This window comes from Pygocentrus nattereri, chromosome 14, assembly GCF_015220715.1.
Source record: "Pygocentrus nattereri isolate fPygNat1 chromosome 14, fPygNat1.pri, whole genome shotgun sequence".
NCBI classification, from domain to species: domain Eukaryota; kingdom Metazoa; phylum Chordata; class Actinopteri; order Characiformes; family Serrasalmidae; genus Pygocentrus; species Pygocentrus nattereri.
In genome coordinates, this window is record NC_051224.1 from 10,367,200 (window position 1) to 10,390,885 (window position 23,686).

General features: G+C 41.1%; 3 protein-coding genes across 3 annotated transcripts in view; 2 read left to right on the top strand and 1 right to left on the bottom strand.

Annotated features, from left to right (window-relative positions):
- pitpnc1a (phosphatidylinositol transfer protein cytoplasmic 1a) overlaps nt 1-3,863 on the top strand; it is a 118,884-nt gene extending 115,021 nt beyond the window's left edge. The window contains exon 9 of the mRNA XM_017685106.2: nt 1,873-3,863. Within this exon, the coding sequence (XP_017540595.1) occupies nt 1,873-2,186 (314 nt within the window). The 3' untranslated portion in view covers nt 2,187-3,863. The remainder of the gene's footprint in view (nt 1-1,872) is intronic.
- Nucleotides 3,864-5,566: 1,703 nt separating this feature from the next.
- On the top strand, nt 5,567-13,380 carry dxo (decapping exoribonuclease). The gene is made up of 6 exons (XM_017685113.2): nt 5,567-6,525; nt 6,977-7,203; nt 7,447-7,666; nt 8,044-8,179; nt 11,955-12,049; nt 12,141-13,380. The coding sequence occupies exons 1-6, from the start codon at nt 6,083-6,085 to the stop codon at nt 12,274-12,276; spliced, it is 1,257 nt and encodes a 418-aa protein (XP_017540602.1). The 5' UTR covers nt 5,567-6,082; the 3' UTR covers nt 12,277-13,380.
- On the bottom strand, nt 12,820-22,107 carry LOC108412891 (peroxisomal membrane protein PMP34). The gene is made up of 9 exons (XM_017685124.2): nt 21,815-22,107; nt 20,907-20,967; nt 20,694-20,760; nt 20,099-20,253; nt 16,789-16,905; nt 16,200-16,345; nt 15,120-15,215; nt 14,926-15,008; nt 12,820-14,226 (listed from the first exon to the last, which is right to left on the bottom strand). The coding sequence occupies exons 1-9, from the start codon at nt 21,887-21,889 to the stop codon at nt 14,079-14,081; spliced, it is 948 nt and encodes a 315-aa protein (XP_017540613.1). The 5' UTR covers nt 21,890-22,107; the 3' UTR covers nt 12,820-14,078.
- Nucleotides 22,108-23,686: the final 1,579 nt, after the last annotated feature.

Consider the following 23,686-nt stretch of genomic DNA (forward strand, 5'->3'; position numbering starts at 1 on the left):
CTCTAACTTTGTGTGTTGTATGTTTGTAGCTGTCCGCCACTGAGCATTGTGTTCTCTACATTGCCAGTGTTATAAAATAAAGCATACATCAGTTAAAGCTTACAAGCCCATTCCCAACCCACACCTTTTGAGACTCAGTCAGGCCCAACTGGTACTGCTAAACTGAAACCTGAATCTGAACCGAAGCCACATGCATACACTAACATTAACAGAGATGGATGATCACTGACACAGCTTTACAGTGCTTTGCTTTGTTATTAAGAGCTTGTGTTGGTCAGTGGAAAATGCCATGCTGGATAAACACATCTGTCCTAAAGAAACAGTATTCATTTGTCAGTATATTTTGTGGAATTGCTGATTGTACCTGGCAGAGAACAGCATCCACCGTCTCTGGTCATCTATTAGCCCTGCAGCACTAAAGTTCCTCAAGCTACTGCTGCTACTGCAGAAAGTCTTAACACACTTCGGGCAAGATTAACAACCAAGGTGACCTTTCCACTAACCCTCTCATCATCCTTGGTGTGTCTAAAACTATATCGTTAATCTTCATGCATGGTTTTGATCAGGAGCATGTTCACCCACTGTCTAAACTCTGCTATTCTGAACACAGTTATATACTAAAACTACTGCATTAAAAAAATCATGTAATCATTAGAAAACAAGCCCAAGCCTGGTTGGGTCAAAATTTTTTCAACATTTTATCCGGCCCCATCAGACTTGGATCGGGTAGCAGACCTCTACTTTATGCTCTCAGTGACACTGTACATAATGGGACATGTTACCTTGTTAAGCAAATTCAATGTATGTTGTGTGTAATCATTTCTTTATAATGGGCAACGGCATGTCTTCATTTGTGCATCAGTTCATTTAACCCTTTTTTTGGCAAACTATATTTTTGTGCCATGTTACAAAGGCCCTACCATCAGTGCATTAATATGCTGAATAACCCCCCTTTTTTAGGGAAATAACCCCCTATTTGTTTGAAAATCATTTCCTCCTTTCAGATGTCTTCATTTAATATCAGTGGTGATGCTAACACCTTTTGGACTTTTAACTGAATTGAACTATAGACTAAATTCCTTTTGCTTTAAGTGACCCTATACTTTAATCATGTTTTTTTTTATATATAAAAAAATGAATGATTGAACATTTTTTGGTCACTACCATAAGAATAATAACACTACTGATACTTGACCAGATGTTTCATTGGTGACTGTTACTGTTGTAACAATTTAGCTCATTTTAAATAGAGCTCAAAAACACGAACCACTAAAAACACTTAGGGACCCTGTGGAATAGAATACAGCTTTTGTGTTTCAGTAGTGACCGGATAATGAACAGCAATTTCTTTTTAATCTTTTTATTCCACTTTAAAAGATTTTTTTAAGAACAGCAATGGAAAATATTTGGGACAACCACCTCCTACTAGAAACCCTATACATGGTAATTTAGTAAATCTGTAGCTAACTGCTCTCTTAGTTAATGCCTTGCCTTGTATAGATCATAATATAATGTGAGGCATTTATGGTCTGAATACTTAACTGGAACTAATTGGGTAGAATGGTCCATATATATATATATATATATATATATATATACGCTTTTTCTTTACCACCACATCACTAAGCCTTTCCACCATTCTTACTAGCAAACAGTGTGGGATTGCAGGACAGAAGTTTGACAGATGTCATGATCCATGCATTTAGTCTTGCATTTTCCATCACCACATTTAAAAAGAGCTTTTGTCCTTGCCAATCGACTTCACAACGACTTTTTTCCCCCCATATTTCTTCAGTTTTCAGAAAGTGTTCTTCACAATTTTTCTCTTCTGCTTTGTAGTGTGACTAAGAGACTTTTTGTGTTCTCTGAAAGACATGACGATGGAGGAGGTGAGAGAGTATGAGCGTGCCACTCAGGAGGCCACCAATAAGAAGCTGGGGACCTTCCCTCCAGCCATCTCCATCAGCGAGACGCCCCTGCCGGGCTGCGGCCGCAGCGGACCCTCTAGCGCTCCGTCCACCCCGCTGTCCACTGAGGCTCCAGACTTCCTTTCCGTGCCCAAAGACAGACCACGGAAGAAATCAGCCCCAGAGACCCTCACTCTTCCGGACCCAGGCAGAAGGGACTCCGGCTACAGGCTACCCAGTCTCTTCTCCTGGGGCTCCAGCTCTGCTCAGCCTGAATGACCCCCAGTGGGATGGGCCAGAGTTCACGAATGCAGAAACGTGTCCACTAGACACAGATGAACAAGCCAGTCTCTGCTTAAACAAGGAGAGTGAGAGAAGGAGGGGGAGGAGACGCTCAGATGCCCAAACACACTCGCAAAGTGGCTTTCCAACCTCTCCAACCTCAAACGCTACACAGGAACTCAGCCAGGAACTACAGTAGGGCCGAAGAGCGCACCAACTTTTCAGAAGCATTTTAGTCCACTGTTAATGATATCTCAGGAGTCATTGGTTTGACGTAGAGATTGAGTTTTTGAAATTCTTGTAGTTTCCAGGCTTCTGTAGTTTTGTCTTTTCAGAAGGACTATTCAAGTGTCTACAATTCGAGTGCAAAATAAAAAGTATTTAGTTGCTGGTCTAAGAAAACCATGTATCTCAAACATGGTAACTTGAAGGGAAATTATCCCAAGTCATTTTGGACCATTTTTCAAATGGGGTGGAAAAAAAAAAAAAGAAAAATTAAGTTACAAGGTTTGATACGACAGTAACTACTTGCTTTTACTGGTCCTCCTTGAATAAATTTCTGAGAAGGACTCTTTTTCCAGTGCTTTCTTGGTAATATTTTACTTGAACGCTGCTACATAACATTGACATAACCATGCCATGAACATGTCACGGCAGATGTCATATGCTGTCATGAATTAGTGCTGTTTTTACAGATTATTTGCATTAATAGAAGTGTCATGTACCCGTTATGACTGTTATGACATGTCTGATCACTAGAGAATACAGCAAAAAAAATATGTGACATACGCTGTCGTGACATCAAACATTGTGGCATCTGTCAGGACAATAACCAGTAATGGTCGCATGACAGAGTTATATAATCTGACATGACAACTCAAGCATATGACATAACATGTTTATGGTATGGTTATGTCAGTATTATATACCACATTTCAAGTAAATCGTTAGTGTTTTGTTGAGCTGTTCTGCTGTTCTTCTCAGTGAATATACTTGTGGTTTTCTGTTTGGTTGTTTATTTTCTGTTTAACTGGACTGGCTTTTTGACACCCCTGTCTGGTAACAGATTCATTGTCCCATCTTTTCGGTTTATGTTTGCTATGTTCAGAGTGTTGCTGAACATATGATTACAATAGCTATACAACAGTTTCTAATAATATAAAGCTTCATTTTTTTAACACTTCCTACTCTGGCTTTGACTGGTTGCTCTGCAGAGCTGAAAAACGATGCCTATAACTCCTTATTCCTTACTATAATGTCCTAAAATGAACTTGATCCTGCTATTCATGTCTCAGTCTGTTGCTGGATTTATGGACTGCCATGTGTCAGTTTAAGTAGTATTCTATCATGTAAGCTAATTAATTGTACCATATTTTAAAGTATTTCCATGGTTCAACGGTATGTAATGAATTGTAGTATATGAATAGAAAAACTTTGTTCTTTTAGGAATGCGTTTCAGGATATCTGCGGGTTGCTGTATAAAATGTATAAGAAGTGCTTGCTGCTGGACGCTGTGTACTTTGCAAACTGAAAGGCTCTTTATTCTCGCTAGTTCATGCATATCTGTTCTTTCAGAATACACATTATTTTCTATGGAAGCTGATCATCATAACAACCCATACTTCTTGATGTGAACATCCATTGTGAAAATAAAGCTTTTTCTCTCTACTGGAACTGTCGTGACTTTGCTTTAGTTCCACGTCCACTATATGTCTAAAGTTTGTAGAGTCCTTATCCAGCATTTCTTGTGAAGTCATGGATATTAACAAGGAGTTTGTGCTCACTGCTGCAGTTTGTTGGAGTAACAGCCTCTACTCTTCTGGGAAGGCTTTACACTAGATGTTGCAGCACTAGTGAGGATTTGATTGCATTAAGGCATTACAGCATTAGTGAGGTCAGGTACTGATATTGGATGACTAGTTCTCGGTCACAAATGCTGCCCCACATCACAGGTATTTGATGATGTGGCACTCCAGAGAACGCAGTTGCACAGCTCCACAGCCCATTTTTGTCAAGTTTAGTTGGAGAGATTAAATGTATCTTGTACTCCCTCTAGTGGACAAAGCTTTTAAAGCAGGATTTAGTGATCAAGTTTCTCTCTAATCCCTTACAGCTGTAGTTCTTCAAGCCTGCAAGAATTTGTAATTAGCCTCTGATCACAAGCGAAGAAGACAGGAAAGACTTTGGTTTATTGATCAGAAAGCAGACGTGGTTAGAATAGTCTGAACTACTCTGATGTGTTTTACTTCAATTAAATAATAAACCAAATAGAAATAATCAGCATAGGAATTGCCTTCTTCACCCGATCTAAGTAAAACTAACATGAAATATGTAATATAATACATTCACACAAATAATATTGACAATATGTTGTGATATTTGTGACTAAATTACTCTATAGAGCTTATATATACTCTGTAGAGCTTAGTATATATACATATGTGTGTGTGTGTATATATATATATATATATATATATATATATATATATATATATATATATATCTTTCTTAGCCATACACTTTCTCTTCACTACAGAGCCTTGCTGGTGACATCCTCTATAAATAAAAAATAATGCATGGCCATGACTTAGTAAGGTGTGTGAACAAGATCATGGCTTACTAAGTCATGGCCACGTATTAGGATCTCGTTCCTATACTTTACTAAGTCGTGGCCATGACTTATTTTTATTTATGCAGGATATCACCAGCGGGCTCCGTACCTTCACAGTAGCACTAACACTGCACCAAACTAAACCCACAGCCCAGCACAGAATAGTACCAACAACACAACTGCACATCATTAAGCTAAAAACTACGGAGCCCCGCTGGTGGCATCCTGTATAAATAAAAATAATGCATGGCCACGACTCAGTAAAGTGTGGGAATGAGATGATCAAGTCGTGGCCATGACTTAGTAAAGCGTGAAGTCGTGTTCACGACTTACTTATCTGGTTCCCACACCTTACTAAGTTTGGCCGCGCATTATTTTTATTATGCAGGATGTCACTCGCGGGGCTCCGTACTGTTTGGGAGGAGTCTGTCGAATAGTCCTCCAACGACAAAGTTCTAGGAATCTTTTTGTTCAGTTTCATCTTTCTGTTTAATTTCATTGTTTTTTTTCTAGCACCGACTGGACTGCTTTACTGTTGCTCGCACTACTTTCTTTCTGTCTTTTAGCATTTTGTTTTTAGACCAACTTAAAAAGAGAAGAACAATGCTTAACGGACCTTTTTGTTCTCTTCCGCTTCTCTAGGCTAGATGCATTTATGTTATACACATATGTGCGTGTGTCTAATACATCCTGCGATTCCATCGAAATATATATTTTCTATAAGTATACATGCAATGCCACCAATTATATAGTAACGTGTTTAACATTCACAGCAAAACAAACAAACAATACTTTATACTTTTACTAATAATTTGTAGTTGTATGTCTTTTATTTTGAAAGCCAGTTGCTGCCGGTGGGGTCACGGGTCTTCCCATAAAAATCAAAATAGCTAAGCATTCATTGCTGAGACAGTATCGTCTTTTGCCCAGACCGCTTTTAACTTCATAAATCTTCTATGTGTGCTTTTTAACATTAAGAGTGTAAGCGGCTTTATCTATTAACGTATATTTCTGAGCTGTAGCTAAAACAGCAGAGAAATTGAGGTAACTCGTTGAGTGGCCAGTGCTAGCTAATGCTGTGTTTTGGTAGCTTTGGTAGCGTTAGCTAGCTAGATAAGTTACATGTACGTAACGTCTGCTATAGCGAGCTGTTATTGGATATACCTCATTGTAAATCCTCCACAATGCATCAGAATGGTTAAAGAGCTTGTATTAAGTCGTGATACGAGTCAGTGTCTGGGTATGAAATGGTAGCAAATTATCAGTAGCAAATTATTAAAACATGGAGCATCGCCGCGATAAAGCACGGCACCCAGACGCTCCCCGAAGCGGTAAAGGCGCCTCGTACCAGCATAAAAGAGACAGAGACGCTGAGGGATGTGCTTCTAAACGTTTTCGACCAGGTGGTCAAACATTTTGTTCAGTTCCCCAGTCCCTGAGTACACGGAGACAACTGTACGAGCGGGACTTTCCAGTATACAAACAGCCTGTGGAAGTAGGATGCTTCTCTCTGGATTCAGAGCGTAACTTTTTCAGCGACTCCAGGCAGCTCCGGTATTACTCCGACCCTGGTAAAAGCCCTAAACTAAACCTGAGAGACGGTCACCACGACCGCTTTATAAAAAGGGATGAAAGTGTGAAAGAGAGGCTTGACCATTTATTACGGTGGATTCTGGAGAACAGAGTCAAACTCCACTCAAGAAATGCTGCCACATCACCACCCTGGTAAGGATGTTCGCTAGTTACCTCATGATCCGTTGGCTCTTAAATGGGCTTGTTTTCTGCAGTTTTTTTTGTCTTGTCCTTAAATGACAAAAGTACATTCATTTTCTCCTTATCCTTCTCACTAATATACAGGCTATTTTTGTTACTGTTCCTTGATATATGTAAATGACATTTGTTCTGATTGGCCCTGTGTTGTATTTTATTTAAGAAGCAGTCAGAGCTAAAACCTTCTAACTTCAGTGTGCACTGGCAGGGCTAAACTGCTTTAGGCTGAATAGGACCATCTGCCCCCTTCCTACACTAGAAGGGGGATATATGTGGTTTTTATGACATCCCAAAAACTGAATTCAAATTCTAAAAAAAAAAAAAACACATCAGACTCTCTTACTGTTTGAAAAAAGGCCTGTCTTGGGCTGTGTGCCAGAAAATACTGAACCACATTAATCTCCAGCACTCTAGGTGTAGACTTCGTGACATGGCGAGGCCATTTAACCAAGCTGTTGACCACTCCATATGAGACTCAGGAGGGATGGCTGCTGGCAGTGTCGAGGTTCGGTGGCACTCTTTACATCAGTGAAATGGAGACGGAGGCTGCCCGAGTGAACAGAGAGAACCGCACGGAGAGGCATGAGGAGATGATGTACTGGGGTTATAAGTTTGAGCAGTACGTCTGTGCAGGTATTATAACAGTGACTTTCAAAATGGATTGAAAAAAATTCTAGTTTGAAAGAAGCTCTCAAAGTGACAGTTTGGCAAAATGTCAAATTTACATACCTTTCCAACTACCTCAGATGTTGTTGATCAGTCAAGATATATTTGATGTTTGCTTTTTTGATTCTGGACAGTAAGCTAGCTAAAAAGTAAACCCTCTACAGCAGTTAACAAACCTCTTTAATATTTTTGCTTTTCTCTTCTTTTTAGATGATGTGCATAGTGTTCCAGATGGATGTGGAGTGGTCAACACAAATGAGGCTTTCTGCACTGTGGTCCAGACTCGTCTGGCTGATCATAAGCTGCTTTTCTCTGGGGAGGTGGACTGTCGGGACAAAGACCCCAAATCTCCTCCAGCTCCAGCCTGCTACGTTGAGCTCAAAACTTCTGCTGAAATCTGTACCCCAAAACAGCGCAGTAACTTCCACAGGTGTGCATTTAGACCAGGGGTGGTCTGTCTTATCCATAAAGTGCCAGTGTGGCTGCAGTGCAGAGCAATTGAGGTGTGCTGCAGCTACACTGGACCTTTTTTCTCTAAAGTTAGAGTTAGACACCCCTGCTTTGGACTGTCCTTATGGTTTTGCTGATTTTTGGCCACTAGATGTAGTCTTAATTTGTTTGTTTTTTTTTTTTTTTTTTTTGGTTGATATTGGTTGATAGAACATATTAATATTAAGCTAGGGTTTATTTTTTATTCCTCAAATAGTGATTGTGACTATTATTTGACTGACATGTAAGCATAGTGCTGTCTTTGTGTTAGTCATTTTGCCAATAAAAGAAAAAAAATGTATTATATTTCTCTCATAGATACAAGCTGCTCAAATGGTGGGCACAGTCATTTCTTCCTGGAGTTCCACGAATAGTTGCTGGCTTTCGAGACCATGATGGAGTAGTGGTTTCCGTAGAGACGTTCCACATCTCTAAAATATCCCAGCTCATCAAGGTTTGTTTGGATTAATAACTTGACTATAAAGTAAGAGACTATCCCTTCAAATTAGGATGATATAAAAGGAAATCTGGAAATGTATGGTTATGAATGGGGTGATTACCGGATTTAATATTTTAAATCAATTTTTTTGGGTATAAAACACTAACACTTGTATTGTTTAGATTTTTAATGACTTTGATGACCAAGATTATCATCCATCCATCCATCCATCCATTATCTTCCGCTTCTCCGGGGTTCGGGTCGCGGGGGCAGCATCCTAAGCAATGAGGCCCAGACCTCCCTTTCCCCAGCCACTTCCACTAACTCTCCAAGGAGGATTCCGAGGTGCTCCCAGACCAGCTGGGTGATATAGTCCTGGGTCTTCCCCGGGGTCTCCTCCCAGGTGGACTTGCCTGTGACACCTCCCGAGGGAGGCGTCCAGGAGGCATCCTAACCAGATGCTCGAACCACCTCGGCTGACTCCTCTCGATGTGAAGAAGCAGCGGCTGTACTCAGAGTCCCTCCCGGATGACTGAACTTCTCATCCTATCTCTAAGGGAGAGTCCAGACACCCTGCAGAGGAAATTCATTTCAGCCGCTTGTATTCGCGATCTTATTCTTTCGGTCATTACTCAAAGCTCATGACCATAGGTGAGGGTGGGAACGTAGATCGACCGGTAAATCGAGAGCCTTGCCTTATGGCTCAGCTCTTTCTTTACCACAACAGACCGGTAAAGAGCCTGCATCACTGTTGACCCAGCACCAATCCGCCTGTCAATCTCCCGCTCCCTTGTACCATCACTCGTGAACAAGACCCCGAGATACTTGAACTCCTCCACTTCAGGCAAGAGCCTATCCCCGACCCAGAGAGGGCTCTCCACCCTTTTCCGTCTGAGAACCATGGTCTCGGATTTGGAGGTACTGATTCTCATCCCGGCCGCTTCACACTCGGCTGCAAACTGATCCAGCGAAAGTTGAAGTTCGCGGCCTGATGTCCCCAATAGGACCACATCATCTGCAAACAGCAGCGATGTGACCCTGAGTTCACCAAACCGGACACCCTCCATCCCCTGACTGCGCCTAGAAATTCTATCCATAAAAATTATGAATAGAATCGGTGACAAAGGGCAGCCCAACTCTCACTGGGAACGAGTCTGACTTACTGCCGGCCATGCGAACCAAACTCCTGCTTTGTTTGTACAGGGCCTGAATGGCTCGTAGCAAAGAGCCATGTACCCCGTACTCCCGAAGCACCTCCCACAGAATACCCTGGGGAACACAGTCTAATGCCTTCTCCAGATCCACAAAGCACATGTGGACTGGTTGGGCAAACTCCCATGAACCCTCCAGAATCGTGGAGAGGGTGAAGAGTTGGTCCAGTGTTCCACGACCAGGACGGAACCCGCACTGCTCCTCCTGGATCTGAAGTTCAACTATAAGCCGGACTCCAGTACCCCTGCATAGACCTTACCAGGGAGGCTGAGGAGTGTGATTCCCCTGTAGTTGGAACACACCCTCCGGTCCCCTTTTTTAAAAAGAGGCACCACCACCCCAGTCTGCCAATCCAGTGGCACCGCCCCCGATGTCCACGCAATGTTGAAAAGGCGTGTCAGCCAAGACAGCCCCACAACATCCAGAGCCTTGAGGAACTCAGGGCAGATCTCATCCACCCCTGGAGCCTTGCCACCAAGGAGCTTATTAACTACCTTAGCGACTTCGGCCTCAGTAATGGACAAGCCTATTCCCATGTCCCCAGACTCTGCCTCCTCACTGGAGAACGTGTCGGTGGGATTGAGAAGGTCCTCAAAGTATTCCTTCCACCGCCCAATGACGTCTTCAGTCGAAGTCAGCAGCACACCATCTCCACTATATACAGTGCTAGTAGCACACTGCTTTCCCCTTCTGAGTCGCCTGACGGTTTGCCAGAATCTTTTCGGACCGACGTAGTCACTTTCCAAGGCCTCACCAAACTCCTCCCATACACAGGTTTTTGCCTTGGCGACGACTGAAGCCACAAATCGCTTGGCCTGTCGATACCTGCCAGCTGCCTCTGGTGTCCCACAGGCCAACCATGCCCGGTAGGACTCCTTCTTCAGCTTGACGGCATCTCTCACCTGGGGTGTCCACCACCGGGTTCGAGGATTACCGCCCCGACAGGCACCAACTACCTTACGGCCACAGCTACAGTCAGCCGCTTCAACAATGGAGGAACGGAACATGGCCCATTCTGAGTCAATGTCCCCCACCTCCCCCGATATCTGGTCAAAGTTCTGACGGAGGTGTGAGTTGAAGATCAATCTGACAGGTTCTTCTGCCAGACGTTCCCAGCAAACCCTCACTATACGTTTGGGCTTGCCTGGTCTGACCAGCATCTTCCCCCACCACCTGAACCAACTCACCACCAGGTGGGGATCAGTTGACAGCTCAGCTCCTCTCTTTACCCGAGTGTCCAAAACACATGGCCACAAGTCCGATGACACGACTACAAAGTCAATCATGAACTGCGGCCTAGGGTGTCCTGGTGCCATGTGCACTTATGGACATCCTTGTGTTCAAACATGGTGTTCTTGATGGACAAACTGTGGTTTGCACAGAAGTCACCACACCTGCCCGCCGCCTCTCACCATGGCCAACTCCAGAAAAGAATAAAGTCCAGCCCCTCTCAAGGAGATTGGACCCAGAGCCCAAGCTGTGTGTTGAGGTGAGCCCGACTATATCTAGCTGGTATCTCTCAACCTCGCGCACCAACTCGGGCTCCTTCCCCGCCAGTGAGGTAACGTTCCAAGTTCCAAAAGCCAGTTTCAGCAACCGAGGATCAGAACGCCAAGGCTCACGCCTTCGGACACTGCCCGATCCACAAAGCACCGAACCCCTACTACTGCCTCTCCCATTGGTGGTGGGTCGATGGGAACTCATGTAACTCCATCGGGCTGGGCCCGGCCGGGCACCATGAGTAAATGCCCGGCCACCAGACGTTCGCTGGCGAGCCCCTCCCCCAGGCCTGGCTCCAGGGTGGGGCCCCGGTAACCCTGTACCCGGCCAGGGTACACAAATCCTGTTCTTGTCTTTTCATAGGGGTTATTATGGATCACACTTTGTCTGACCTATCACCTAGGACCAGTTTGCCATGGGAGACCCTACCAGGAGCTTTTGCTCCAGACAAGATAGCTCCTAGGATCATTCAAGCACGCAAACCCCTCCACCACGATAAGGTGGTGATCCATGGAGAGGCCAAGATTATCATATCTGTCTTTTTTATAATCACAGTGGGAGTTAATAGTGTACTGCTACAGAATGTGTCGGAACAGTGCCGATAATTTCATAATTATTTAAACTCTTGTTTTGTTTGGTAAAATGTCTTATCAATATAATGTATAATGCTTTTAAATTGGGGTGTAATGATATATTCAGCCCGTAATTTGATACTAAACTGCGAACCCAGTCCCATAAATTGTATTTTTATGATATTTTGAACATAATTTGAATTAAGCAAAATGATTATAACCATGATGGTGGTTAATGTTTTTGGTTAATGACGCTAGAGTTGGTAGACAGGAGGACCACTGCAGTGAGTTGATTTGTGATTATTATTTGCAGACTGTTTAAACCGTGCAGTTAGGGTTACATGGCACAATTAATAGAATGTCCTTTCTAAACAAAGCATTGTTACATCATTGCAGTGCATATCTACAGCTCTAGTTTTTAAATATTTTCAGTATAATTTTTGCAATAATTTCTCACTGATATCATAATAGGAAATGAGGTATGTAAATCACTATTTCCCTTATAGAATGAGTACAACTGCTGGAAGCCAACAGTCTGCATGAACTTCTGCAGTGATTTCCTGTCCTTTGTGAAATCTGTTGTAAAGGAGGATGACCCAAGGTATGGACTTTGCTTGTTACACAGATTTACTTGTATCTTTCTCTTGATTGTGGAGCATACATGCTTATCTTTTCCTAACATTTTGTTTCAGATTAGTGTACCTGTTTGCTTGGGAACCACACAGAGATGTGACCTTCTCTGTTCACAAAGACTCTGAATATACATTTTTGCCAGACTGGTATATTAAGGAAATGGCAAGCCAACGCAATCCAGAGACACGCCAGTAACGTAACCCTGAAAATGAACTGTTATCTGTATGTATTTAACTGCTGAAGCTGGTTGTGCCTTTCTGTGGGTCAACAAGTTTCTTATCAATGGATTAAATAACGTTGGCCCTGTGATGTGTAATTGTAAACCAATGCTGTGGTACAATTTTACCACCCAATTTGAAGTTGTTTGGTATATTAAGAAATGCCAGCAGGCCTTGTTCACTTTGGTCTGGCTGTGTCTCATATTGTTTAAGATTTCTATGTATGCTGTTATCAAAGTTGTATTAATATGGTCAAAAATCATTTTAAAGAGCCTGTATCATGGAAAACCAAAATCTTCATCAACATTTAACATAGGATGTAAGGATTGTTGCTGCAAAAACAGCCTGTTTTGAATGCCTTGTTTTTGTGATGTCACAAGAAGAAATATTTACATATCTCCCTATTCAGCTTATAGCAGTTTAGCCCCACCCATTTACTCTGAAGTTACAGTGAGTGTTTCAGCCTGGACCGCTTTTTGAATGATGCACAATACAAGCAATATCAGTCTTACAGGCAGAGCACCAAGAACATCCTTTTTAATTGTAAGGGATGAGAAAACGTTGGAAAATGGTCATGTCAAAATGAATTAGGACTGATTTTTGGTATATAACCTTGTAAAAACCTCTGAGCTGTAGGGTATGGGCCTTTTAAAGTCTCATAAACAAACTATCCAAGAATACAAAGCAATACACACTTAAGTCTCTCTTTTATACATAAATTGTATTAAGCTAAATGTAAATAAACAATTTGTTGTAAGATTCAGTATGTTACCCTCATTGTTTCTTGATTTATAAGGCACGCATGAACAAGGGTTTTTTTTTCCCCCTACAAAACTACTTTTTATTACAAGTGGAATCTATATCTGATATTTCAACACGACCAAAAAAAATTACATTCAAGTAAATTAAAGGAAAAAAAAGTTGCACAAACAAAGGTGAATCACACACAAGGTATTCAAGTGCGAAGACTGATATTATAATGTAAACATGTTTATATTGTATAAGTAGCTCTGATTGACTAACCCCAGCTTCAGTAATCTGTAGAATAATTTGTTGGATAATAAAAATTAAGTGATGGTGATTACATATTAATTTTACATGAAAGTAAACTTTTTTTTATACTTGGCATTTACAAAGTGTCATACATATGTCCACATACAAAACTGTCAAACAAATTAAATGTTTATAAAACACGAGTAAAATGGGTATTGTTAATCTTTTACACCACTTTAAGTTTCTAAACTAACTGCACATGTATAATGATACATTTAACTCGGGCATTTAATACAAGGACATATACAGATCTTTTGAGGCGTGGCATAAAAAAAGTCAGCAGTGCTGTTAAGTACATTCTTTTCTACAAACAGTGCCTTCTTCTCCCTTTACTGGTCACATGTACTGATGGTCAGTACCAAAATGGAGAATGTGCATCAGAGTTGTTTTATGAACAATTAAAAAAAAAAAAAGTGCACTGTAAATATGGTTTATATAATCAAGATCATGCAAATACCTATAATAAGTGCAGCTGTTAACAGTTGTCCATCTTGGAATACAAAGAGCACTAAAGGCCCATCATTTTGCTCTGAATGACACAAAAATGCTTGTGATGTTTACTTGAACACTGAAACTTTGTGAACCCCTGTCGATAAGACTCGCAGGATTATTAAGCCATAGTTAGTACGACTTAGTATGTGGCATGTGCCTGAGTCAGGTTAGAGAGGTAGGTAAGTAATAAGGCTGTATCTGGTTCAGGGCTTTACTGTTATAAGGCCACAGATCTTAGTGCTTTAGTTTCTTACTGAGGCCCATCAGTTTGAAGGTTACTGCAGCAATCTTCTCATACACCACAAACATAAGAGCTGCTGTCAGGACCGTCTGTAAAAGCTTGGCCTCCAGACCTTTGTACAAGCCTATCACTCCATTTCTCCTGTGAAAGAGATAAGAACAAGAAGGACAAGAGGGTTATTCTTCAAGGACAAATGCCTGCACAACTTACCAGGGGAGTAAATCTCTGTCCTCAATATAGTTTTGGTTGCAGTTATTTAGGAAATAATTTAATGCTTCATGAAATCTCTAATTTCAACATCATTCAGAATTATTTTTAAGAAGACCCTGAATACAGAAATGTGACTGAGGGGGACTATTTCTAAAGTAGTGAAAACAATGTAAAAATATAGTACGCTTTACTATTGTTTGAATATTTTTGACCATAAAATCACCACGTACATTATTGAAAAATTCTAAATCAATTATAATCAATCCTAATATTAAATTGATGTATTTAAAACACTCAGACTGACACATTAATGTACTCATGTATTTTACATTCCTACAGATTAATCACTATCAGTAACCAGTTTATACACTTCAGGCAAAACGGGTAAATGGTATGGTAAATGGAATATCTTTACTAGAGAACCATTTTTAAAAGATTCAAGAAGCATTAACAACTGTTTCTTCATCAGAGAGAAGAACAAATTAACTCGGCAAAGAACCATTCAAACATTCAAAAGGTTATTTGAGTTATGATGGTTCTAAATTTTACCTTTGCCTTAACTAAAGTACCTACGAAGAGCCGTCTTGTATCATATGCAGTGCTGGTACAGTTTTGTGCATATAAACTTACTTGATTCTGTCCATTAGTAAATCCACCACATTACGTAAGCTGCCCATCAGACCCCCTTTCTCTTGTGATTTGTATTGGCCAAACTGAAGAAGAAACCACAGCAAAGAAGGTGGCATATGAGCAATTTACACTAAATGTCAAGCTCAGAAGGTAATCTCCAGATTCAGTGATAAACTAATGAAGAATGTGTTTACCCTCAGAATAGCCTGGACGGTCTGCAGTGGATAAGTGGCGGAGGTTGCGATAGCTTTGGCAATGGCACCAATGAGGAAGATCTCAACTGATGAAATCTGTAAGCCAACAAAGTCCAGCATTTTCAGCACAAAGAATGCAGATAAATATTGAGGAAGTTATTAATTGATAGCCTGAGCCCAAAGCAGCGTAACCCAGTGTTCTCCAACAAATGCAAATCCAAATATTTGGTGTTCGGCGTTTGGAGTCTCTAGAATATACTGTCCCAGTCTCCATGGTTTCTCTAGTCTTATTCTAGATCAGTATAAAGCCAAATGACAACATTAAAATGCTGATGTTTGTGTTCCCTGGCACATATCAGACCAGAAAGTTTGTAAGCGTAAGATTTGCTATAGTTTCAGGTGGATAACTTACATCCAGTCAGCATGGAATTGGCTCAATTTAAGGAACAGTAAACAGAAAAAAAACCATGGCAACTGTATTAAAATCTTGTATGTGGCTGAAACGTCTAATGTTCCCAAGTAAGTGATGGCACATTCGCCCAGTTTCCAGCTTTTAAAAACAGGCAGAGTTGCAATAAATCATTTTAGTCACAGTGAGGGGGTCTCTGTCTTATTATAACACTTAGCTACAGAAGCTAACAACTATCTGGAAAATCGTTTACTCTTACAGGCAGTGAGAGTCACCAAGCACTATTGCTTCAATAGTAAGTCCACCAGAATGTGATGGTATTTTGATGTGTTGATTGCTATTTTTAGAATTATTACTTTGTAAACTGTTTACTAAGGTGACAGACCAATTTAGGAAGCTAAGCCTACCACTATTAGCGTTTTTGCTTGTATTTTCACACTCAACATAGAAAAATATAAGCTTTGCTTGACGATACATGTATACATTTGTGTGAGACCAGGTGTAAAACAGTGTGTTTTGTTTTGTGTCAGCCATTAAGTTAATCTAACTAGCAAGGTGGCTTATTAGGCAAATTATTAGCCAAGTTAAATGACCAAAAAAGACTCTTAAATTATAATGGTTCCCGTATATCATTTTCTGTCCTGTAGAATAACAAATACTAATCAGCTCACCTTCCTTCCTCCTTGGCCTGCCCTCCTTTTCATGGCCTCATAGAACATAAACTGCACTGCTGGATTGAACACCAACACCAGGGATGGGAGCGTGCCGTTCCACAGAGTCCCCACTCCCTCTTTAGCTATGATCTGGGAGAAAGCATCTTGGAGAGGAGTAGAAAAATCTTTTAAATTTATGCTGTATATGTTGTGGTTATGCTGCAGTTCCTGTTGTTAAAAGACTACATTCAGCTACAATAACCAACAATTAAACTAGGAATTTCAGTTTATTGGCCTATTTATGCTCTGCTCACAAATGTCTTCTTTTGTAGCTACTCCTTCAAGTTTGAATCTGAACAAAAACTGAACTGTGCGATTTTTGCCATTAGATTAAATGTGAATTTTGATTTTTTTGTTTTTTAAAGCTTCTGACTTGTGACACAAATGTAGCTTTGAAACAATGCATTTGTGGGCAGTGCACAGATCAACAGAAAACAGACCACAGTTTTTTGATTTTGTGGATGAGGTATGCATGTTTCCATTGACAGTCTATACCTCAGTGGAGTAATGATTGTGTAAGGTGTTCTTCGGTGCTCTTCAGACTGACCAAAAATGCCTTTGTAGTGGGTCTGGTGGAGTTCCTCATTCCGGAATTTTACTCCCTGCAGCTTCAGCCGAGTGTTCACCACCCACATCGGTGTGGTCAGGAGCACGTTCACGGCCCCTGTAGAAGATATCAGAACATATCGAGTTAGAGAGTTTACAATTCTTAAAGAAGCTAAAAGCAGGACATTTTACTTCTGCTGGTGTTGCGGTGTCTCCAACTTTTCCTTGCAATTTTTCTGACTTTCTTTGCATAAGCAAGTTAGTTGTCAAGCCTAAGGTAGGAGAAAATACTTAATTGTGATTTCTCTCACCAATATTGTGATTGTGATTTAAATTCCAATTGTTTTCTATAAAATAAGGTCAAGACCAAGAACACCCCCAAATACAGTTCTTCTGGCTTGAAGCCTGAACACTGAATGTAGAGCCAAAAGACTGCCAGTTAGTTGTAGTTATGATATCACATTTGTTTGCTTCTTATTGGTCTGTCTCATCAGAATTTGTGATGCTATTAGGTTAAATTCCCTCACTTAAAATTCAACACAATGTTATAAATTTTAATATAAACTGTAGTCTTTAAAATTGTGATTTCAATATAACAATGATATATTTCAGCCCTACTCAAGCCTGTCACTCTAAATTATAATTAGATTGCTTATAATTACATATTCTCTTTGAACAAAGTATGTCTTATATAATGAGCTAACCACTTTATTTTTTATGATAATCATTTAATCATTGTATTCGAATGTATTTGTATATACAGTATTTGAAGACACACATATTGTTTCAGCCTGAGATCTGAAATCAAACCATCTGTGTTAGCTCTGCTTTCATCACCAGCAGAAGTAAGAAGGACGCTGAGGAGGATCAACCCCCGGAAAGCTGCTGGCCCGGACAACATCCCCGGAAGGGTGCTAAGAGACTTCGCCGACCAGCTCTCGGACGTCCTGGCGGACATCTTTAACGCCTCCCTCATCCAGGCAGCAGTCCCCTCTTGCATGAAGACTGCCACCATCATCCCGGTCCCCAAGAGCTCTGCAGTGACGGGTCTAAATGACTACCGGCCAGTGGCCCTCACGCCGATAGTAACAAAGTGCTTTGAAAGACTGGTTCAGACCCACATCAAAGCCACCATCAACGTCACTGTGGATCCACACCAGTATGCGTACAGGAGGAATCGATCCACAGAGGATGCCATCTCCTCTGTGGTCCACACTGCCCTCACCCACCTGGAGCAGAAGGATTCCTATGATCGTATGCTCTTTGTGGACTTCACATCTGCTTTCAACACCATGATTCCTCAGACCCTGATAACAAAACTCTCCTCACTTGGACTGAGCTCTTCCATGTGCAACTGGGTCCTAGACTTCCTGACCAACAGGCCGCAGTCTGTGAGGATCCACAACATCTCCTCCCCCACCATAACCCTCAGCACTGGCTCCCCTCAGGGCTGTGTGTTGAGCCCCCTCCTGTTTACACTGCTTACATATGACTGCTCACCTATCCATCCAGGCTGTCATATGGTGAAGTTTGCGGACGACACAGCAGTGGTTGGATGCATCACAAACAGAGATGAGTCCAACTACAGGCAGGAGGTGGAACACCTGGAGGGTTGGTGCAGAGAAAACAACCTCTGCATCAACGTAAAGAAGACGAAGGAGATGATTGTGGACTTCAGAAGGGGCCATCATGACCACCTCCCTCTGCACATTGGAGGTTCTGAGGTGGAAGTGGTCGACAGCTACAGGTACTTGGGTGTGCACCTGAGCAGCAACCTCACCTGGAGCAACAACACTTCCACTCTGGTCAGGAAGGCACATCAGCGGCTCTACTTCCTCAGGAGGCTGAGACGAGCTGGACTCGGGAGGGCAGTCCTCACCTCCTTCTACAGATGTGTGGTGGAGAGCGTCGTGTGCTCCAGCATCAACGTGTGGCATGGAAGCTGCTCTGCTGCAGATAGGAAAGCACTGCAGAGGGTGGTGAAGGCTGCACAGAGGATTGCTGGAGTCAGCCTCCCCAGCACCACAGACATTTACACCTCCAGATGCAGGAAAAGGGCTACCTGCATCAGGAAGGATCCCACCCACCCAGCACATGCACTTTTTGTCCCGCTCCCCTCAGGCAGGAGGCTGCGGAGCATCAAGTGCAAAACAACCAGACTCAGAAACAGCTTCATACCAGAAGCTGTAAGGCTCCTAAATTCCAACTGACACTTACAAGAACAAGTACTGTTACAGGCACTGTCACTTTAAACCGCACTGAGACACTTTATCTAGACACTTTATCCACTGCTCTAAGTCAATATCATGCTGCTATAGCAAACTTGCACTCTGGACTTCATATTGCTGCTAACTTCCTACTCTCCCTCTCTTGTGTACTTCTATTTATTTATCTATTTTAATAACAGCTCTTGGGTGTAAACTGGACCATGAGATCTTAATTTCGTTCCACCTCATGTACCATGTGATGCGAATGACAATAAAATCTCCTTGAAACCTTGAAACCTTGAAACCCTTGAATCAGTTAGCACTGCGATTACTTACATTCCTGTTCAGACTCTGAGCTATTTTGTGGCAACATGTTCAGCTGTACAAAGTAGCCCGCTTCCATCCAAAATTGGAAGATATTAACTACTTAATACTGCTCTCTATATTCATTGGTAGACAATTTACCTACATGTTTGCTGTTGAATGAGTATTTAATTTATAATTAAAAAAAAAAACAAAAAAAAAAACTCACAGTAGTTACCAGCAACATCTAGAAAGTCATGGCATGATGTCAGAACACCTCACTGTAGCATCGGCAGTGCTGCTGGCAGTAAAGTCACTAAGTTAGCAGTTCTCATTCTGAAGATGCAGTGGGGATGCCATTACTTTTATATTATTTTTTTACTTTCTATTTGATTAAATATTATTTATTCGATTATAACATATCACCAGTTTTCATATTTAACAAAGACCTGTGTTTAGTTTACACCATTTATCATACTTATTTTTGTTGTTTTGTTTTGCATCATGCTGTATTTTTGACCATTTCCTATAGTAAGCAGGGTTGCCAAGTGCACCAAAAAAAACTAGCCAACCACCTTAAAAGCCAACCACCAGAAGGTGAAACTTTGTTTTTGTGGCAAGACAAACGCAAACTGCCAATCCTGACAAAGGATGTGAGTGATATCTCAAACACCCCGTAGCATAACAAATGAAAAGTGAATATTGATATGGCACCCTAAATTAAATCGCATTCATCAAAAGGAGATGGACTTTTTTTCTTTAAATTGAGCTCTGATTATACAAAACACGTGTGTTTCGCACCTGAGATGAAGCCCATGGCCAGATCTTTGCTAGGCCTGGACTGCTGCTTGCCTGTGACCAACACTCGCTTCAGGCAGTTGAAAGTGTAGAAGTAGACAAAATTAGAACAGCACAGGCTGGAGATTACAGGAAACCAGCCACGATAGAGAGACATTCTGCACAATCAAAGAGGAAACAAGGGTAACATGTTACATGACAGTATAAAACTGTGAAATTTGTCCACTTTATACCATAAGGTTAACATTATTAGCCAGCTGATATACACATTTTAACACCAATACAAAATGTAAGGATCCATTCTGACCACTGACAATACTGGTCAATGTCATTTTATTTGGTCAAAAGTCAACAAACTGCTTCTCTTACCAGGCCAGCCTATACCGCTACAATAAAGGTCAGTAACTGGTTGGCCTGGCAGCATAAACATTAGCAGTGTAAACATTTGCATTAGGGCAACAGAACTTCACAAACAAGCTGTTCTATAAAAACCGTCTGAGTTCTTGAAAAGTGCTATAGAAGTGTAATGTATTATTATTAAATCAAATATTTGTATAACTGTGTGCAGCCTTAATATCAGCTGATTTTTAATACTTACATCCCCTCTTCTTTTGCTATCTCAGCCAGAATGACAGGGGTGGATTTGGACTTCCGGGTCTCGTCCACTGAATCATGAGAACTTAGTTAATTTATTCATTGTAGTACCAAACAGTAAATTCTTAAGCAACAATCAAGATGAACTCACACCCCCTCCATAGCAAAGTCATACCAGTAAAACAACTTATCATTTAACAATATGTCTGCAACTCACCCTGAAGTCTAATTCTGGCTGTGTCCAGAGGGAAAAACACAGTCATTGCGGTCATACTGCCCTGTGAACAACATACAATAACTGGTCACTACGAACAAGGGCTCAGATTCTAATGAATATCCTGATCAATCAGGTCTCAGAATCATAAGTCATTATTCATTTTAAAATTAATTAATTTGATTGCATTCAGCCACAAGAGCATTAGTGAGATCACCTACTGACGTTTGATGATTAGATCTGGACACACAAAGACATCTCTAACTGTTGGGTGGGCAATATGATGACATTTATTGTTATTGTGATAACTTAATGATATGCTTTTTTTGAGCATATAACAGACAAAGGTCAGTGCCTGCTCCTTCCATGTGCCATGGAGAAAGAGCATAATCTGTCCTGTTTAACTGCATGAAGTGCGGCACACTATATGAAATACTGAAGGAAGAATGTTGTTTTCACACTTTTGGGTTTTTGAAATTTGGCTGTAGTGGAGTTTTTTTTTTTTTTAAATACCCCTCTGGCCGACGCTTGTCATTAGGTATGGTAACGTCAGGCTCCAAAGTCCCAATCTATCCATCCCTCCCTCCCAATCTAGTGAGATTCTACATGTTGTGCATGTGTGTGCACTGGGTTAGGAATGAGTGAACCCTAAAGTAGCTGAATTACAAGGGGAATCTGGATAAATGTGGGTTTGTAATGTCACACAGCATTTTATACGCTTAAGAATTGTGACTATTACCAAAATAACTACAGAATATCGCCCAGCCGCGCTTTACATTCAGTCTGTTTAAATCTGCATGGGTCAACTCTTCCTAGCTTATCAGAACATTTGTATGTTGCTAGATTTGTCGTTAAAACGAACTGCTAAGGGTGAAGTAAGGCTGCTCTGTAGTCGAGGTGAGTTCTCTTACCATCGCTCCTGCCACGGCGTGGACAAGAGTCTCATAAGACAGAAGACCCACAGCTGCTCCGTCATTCTCAGACATTCTGCTCGCGGTCTCTGAGCAGCAGAAAGCAGCTAATGAATGCGACTCTGAGCGGTTTAAGATGGAAACGGCTGGTCCTGAGAAGCTTCTAGCTCCCTTTGGGATTTTCAGTCCATTCTCACGGATGACAACAGTGGTCAGAACGAACAACCGACGGTTCAGTACCTGCCCCGCATTTCCGCGTTGTCCATTAACCGGCTCTGGTCGTTTGCTGTAACATGACTCGAGATCGCCATCTGCCGCCCGGGTGTGCTGCTGGGAACGGCCATGGCGGCCTAAATGTGAAGTTCGTGTGGGCGACAGTAGACGGCGCCGTACTGCAGACACGTGGCTGTAATTTTAGGTCAGAGGAGGTAAACACCAAATTCAGGAGAAAAATTTGTTAAAGAATTACTAACCTAGTCAACTGAGAAGCACATATGTTCTAACAGATTACAAGGAGGAGATGGCTAAGCATGTTAGGAAAAGATATTCGGTCTATTCGATTTTACCAAAAGCAAAAGGGATGAATTTTTGTCGGAATAACAATGAAGCATGTTTTCTTTCAGTGTGAAAAGATAGAAGCATGGACAAATTCAAAACTGGCTTAGGTCTGAAAATGCTGAGGTCCATCTGAAATGTGAAGGTCAGCCTGAATTTCAGTGAATATTTTGACTGTGTTGTGCATATTTACACATAAGTATCAATGTACTCAGGTGATTCCCCAATTAAATATACAGACTTTTGTTTTATTTATTAATTAATTAATTTATTTATTTTCTTCTTTATTTATATATTTGTTTTTGATTTTCAGCATGGTGGTCTGTCGTTGCTTTGTTTCCAGTGTTTTGATGTTTTTAGATCGGACAAGGTGTGAAACCTAATAAGTAAACTAAGGCAGCTGATTGGTGCGGGGGAAAGGTCACTGTGATAAATGTTGTGGAAAAATGTTCCCAGTAAACTATTCCCAAAGGTGATCAGCAAAAAGGCTGTAGATTAATATTCTAGTTACGTTCCACATCGTACATATTGCTGTGTGTTGCAGTTTCTTTTTCTCCTCCTCTGTTCATAGCAGAAGCTTGTCAAACTTTCAACAAAGAATCTTGTCGTAATTATTTTCTCTGAATATTAACTTAGACTCTCAAAATAATTGTTATTGACATTTTGACTAAGTATCTCCAAATAATGACTATATTTATTACTAATGACTGGTTGAATTACATGTTTGTTTGGTTTTTATATTGAAAACACACTAAAACATCCTCTACAGGGACCACCCTTCTGCACATTTTAAAGCTCAATTACTTTTATTTGCTGTATTTATTATAATTGGGAAAAAATAAAGCATAAAATGTGGCCTGTGCAAAGGTTATGGCATATTTTACATATTTTTTTCCAATATGTAAAAGTGAATATAGAAATACACATGATATGGACAAAGATATTGGGACATTTCAGCCACACCCTTTGCTAACAGGTGGATCAAATTAAGCACATGACCTTGCAATTGCGATAGACAACCACTGGCAGTAGAATGAGTTGTGCTGAAGAACTTTAAAAGTGACTTTAAACAGGGCACTGTCATTGGATCTCACCTTTGGCACAAGCCAGTTTGTGAAATATCTGTCCTGCTAGATCTGCCCCTGTCAACTGTAAGTGCTATTATTGTTAGTTACAGTGAAGGGAGAACTTGCTTTGGCTTACCAAAACAACTTTGTAACTTTGTGGAACAGTTTGGGAAGGACCTTTTCTGTTACAGCATGACTGAGCCCCAGTACACAAAGCATGGTCCATAAAAGCATGATTGGGTGAGTTTGG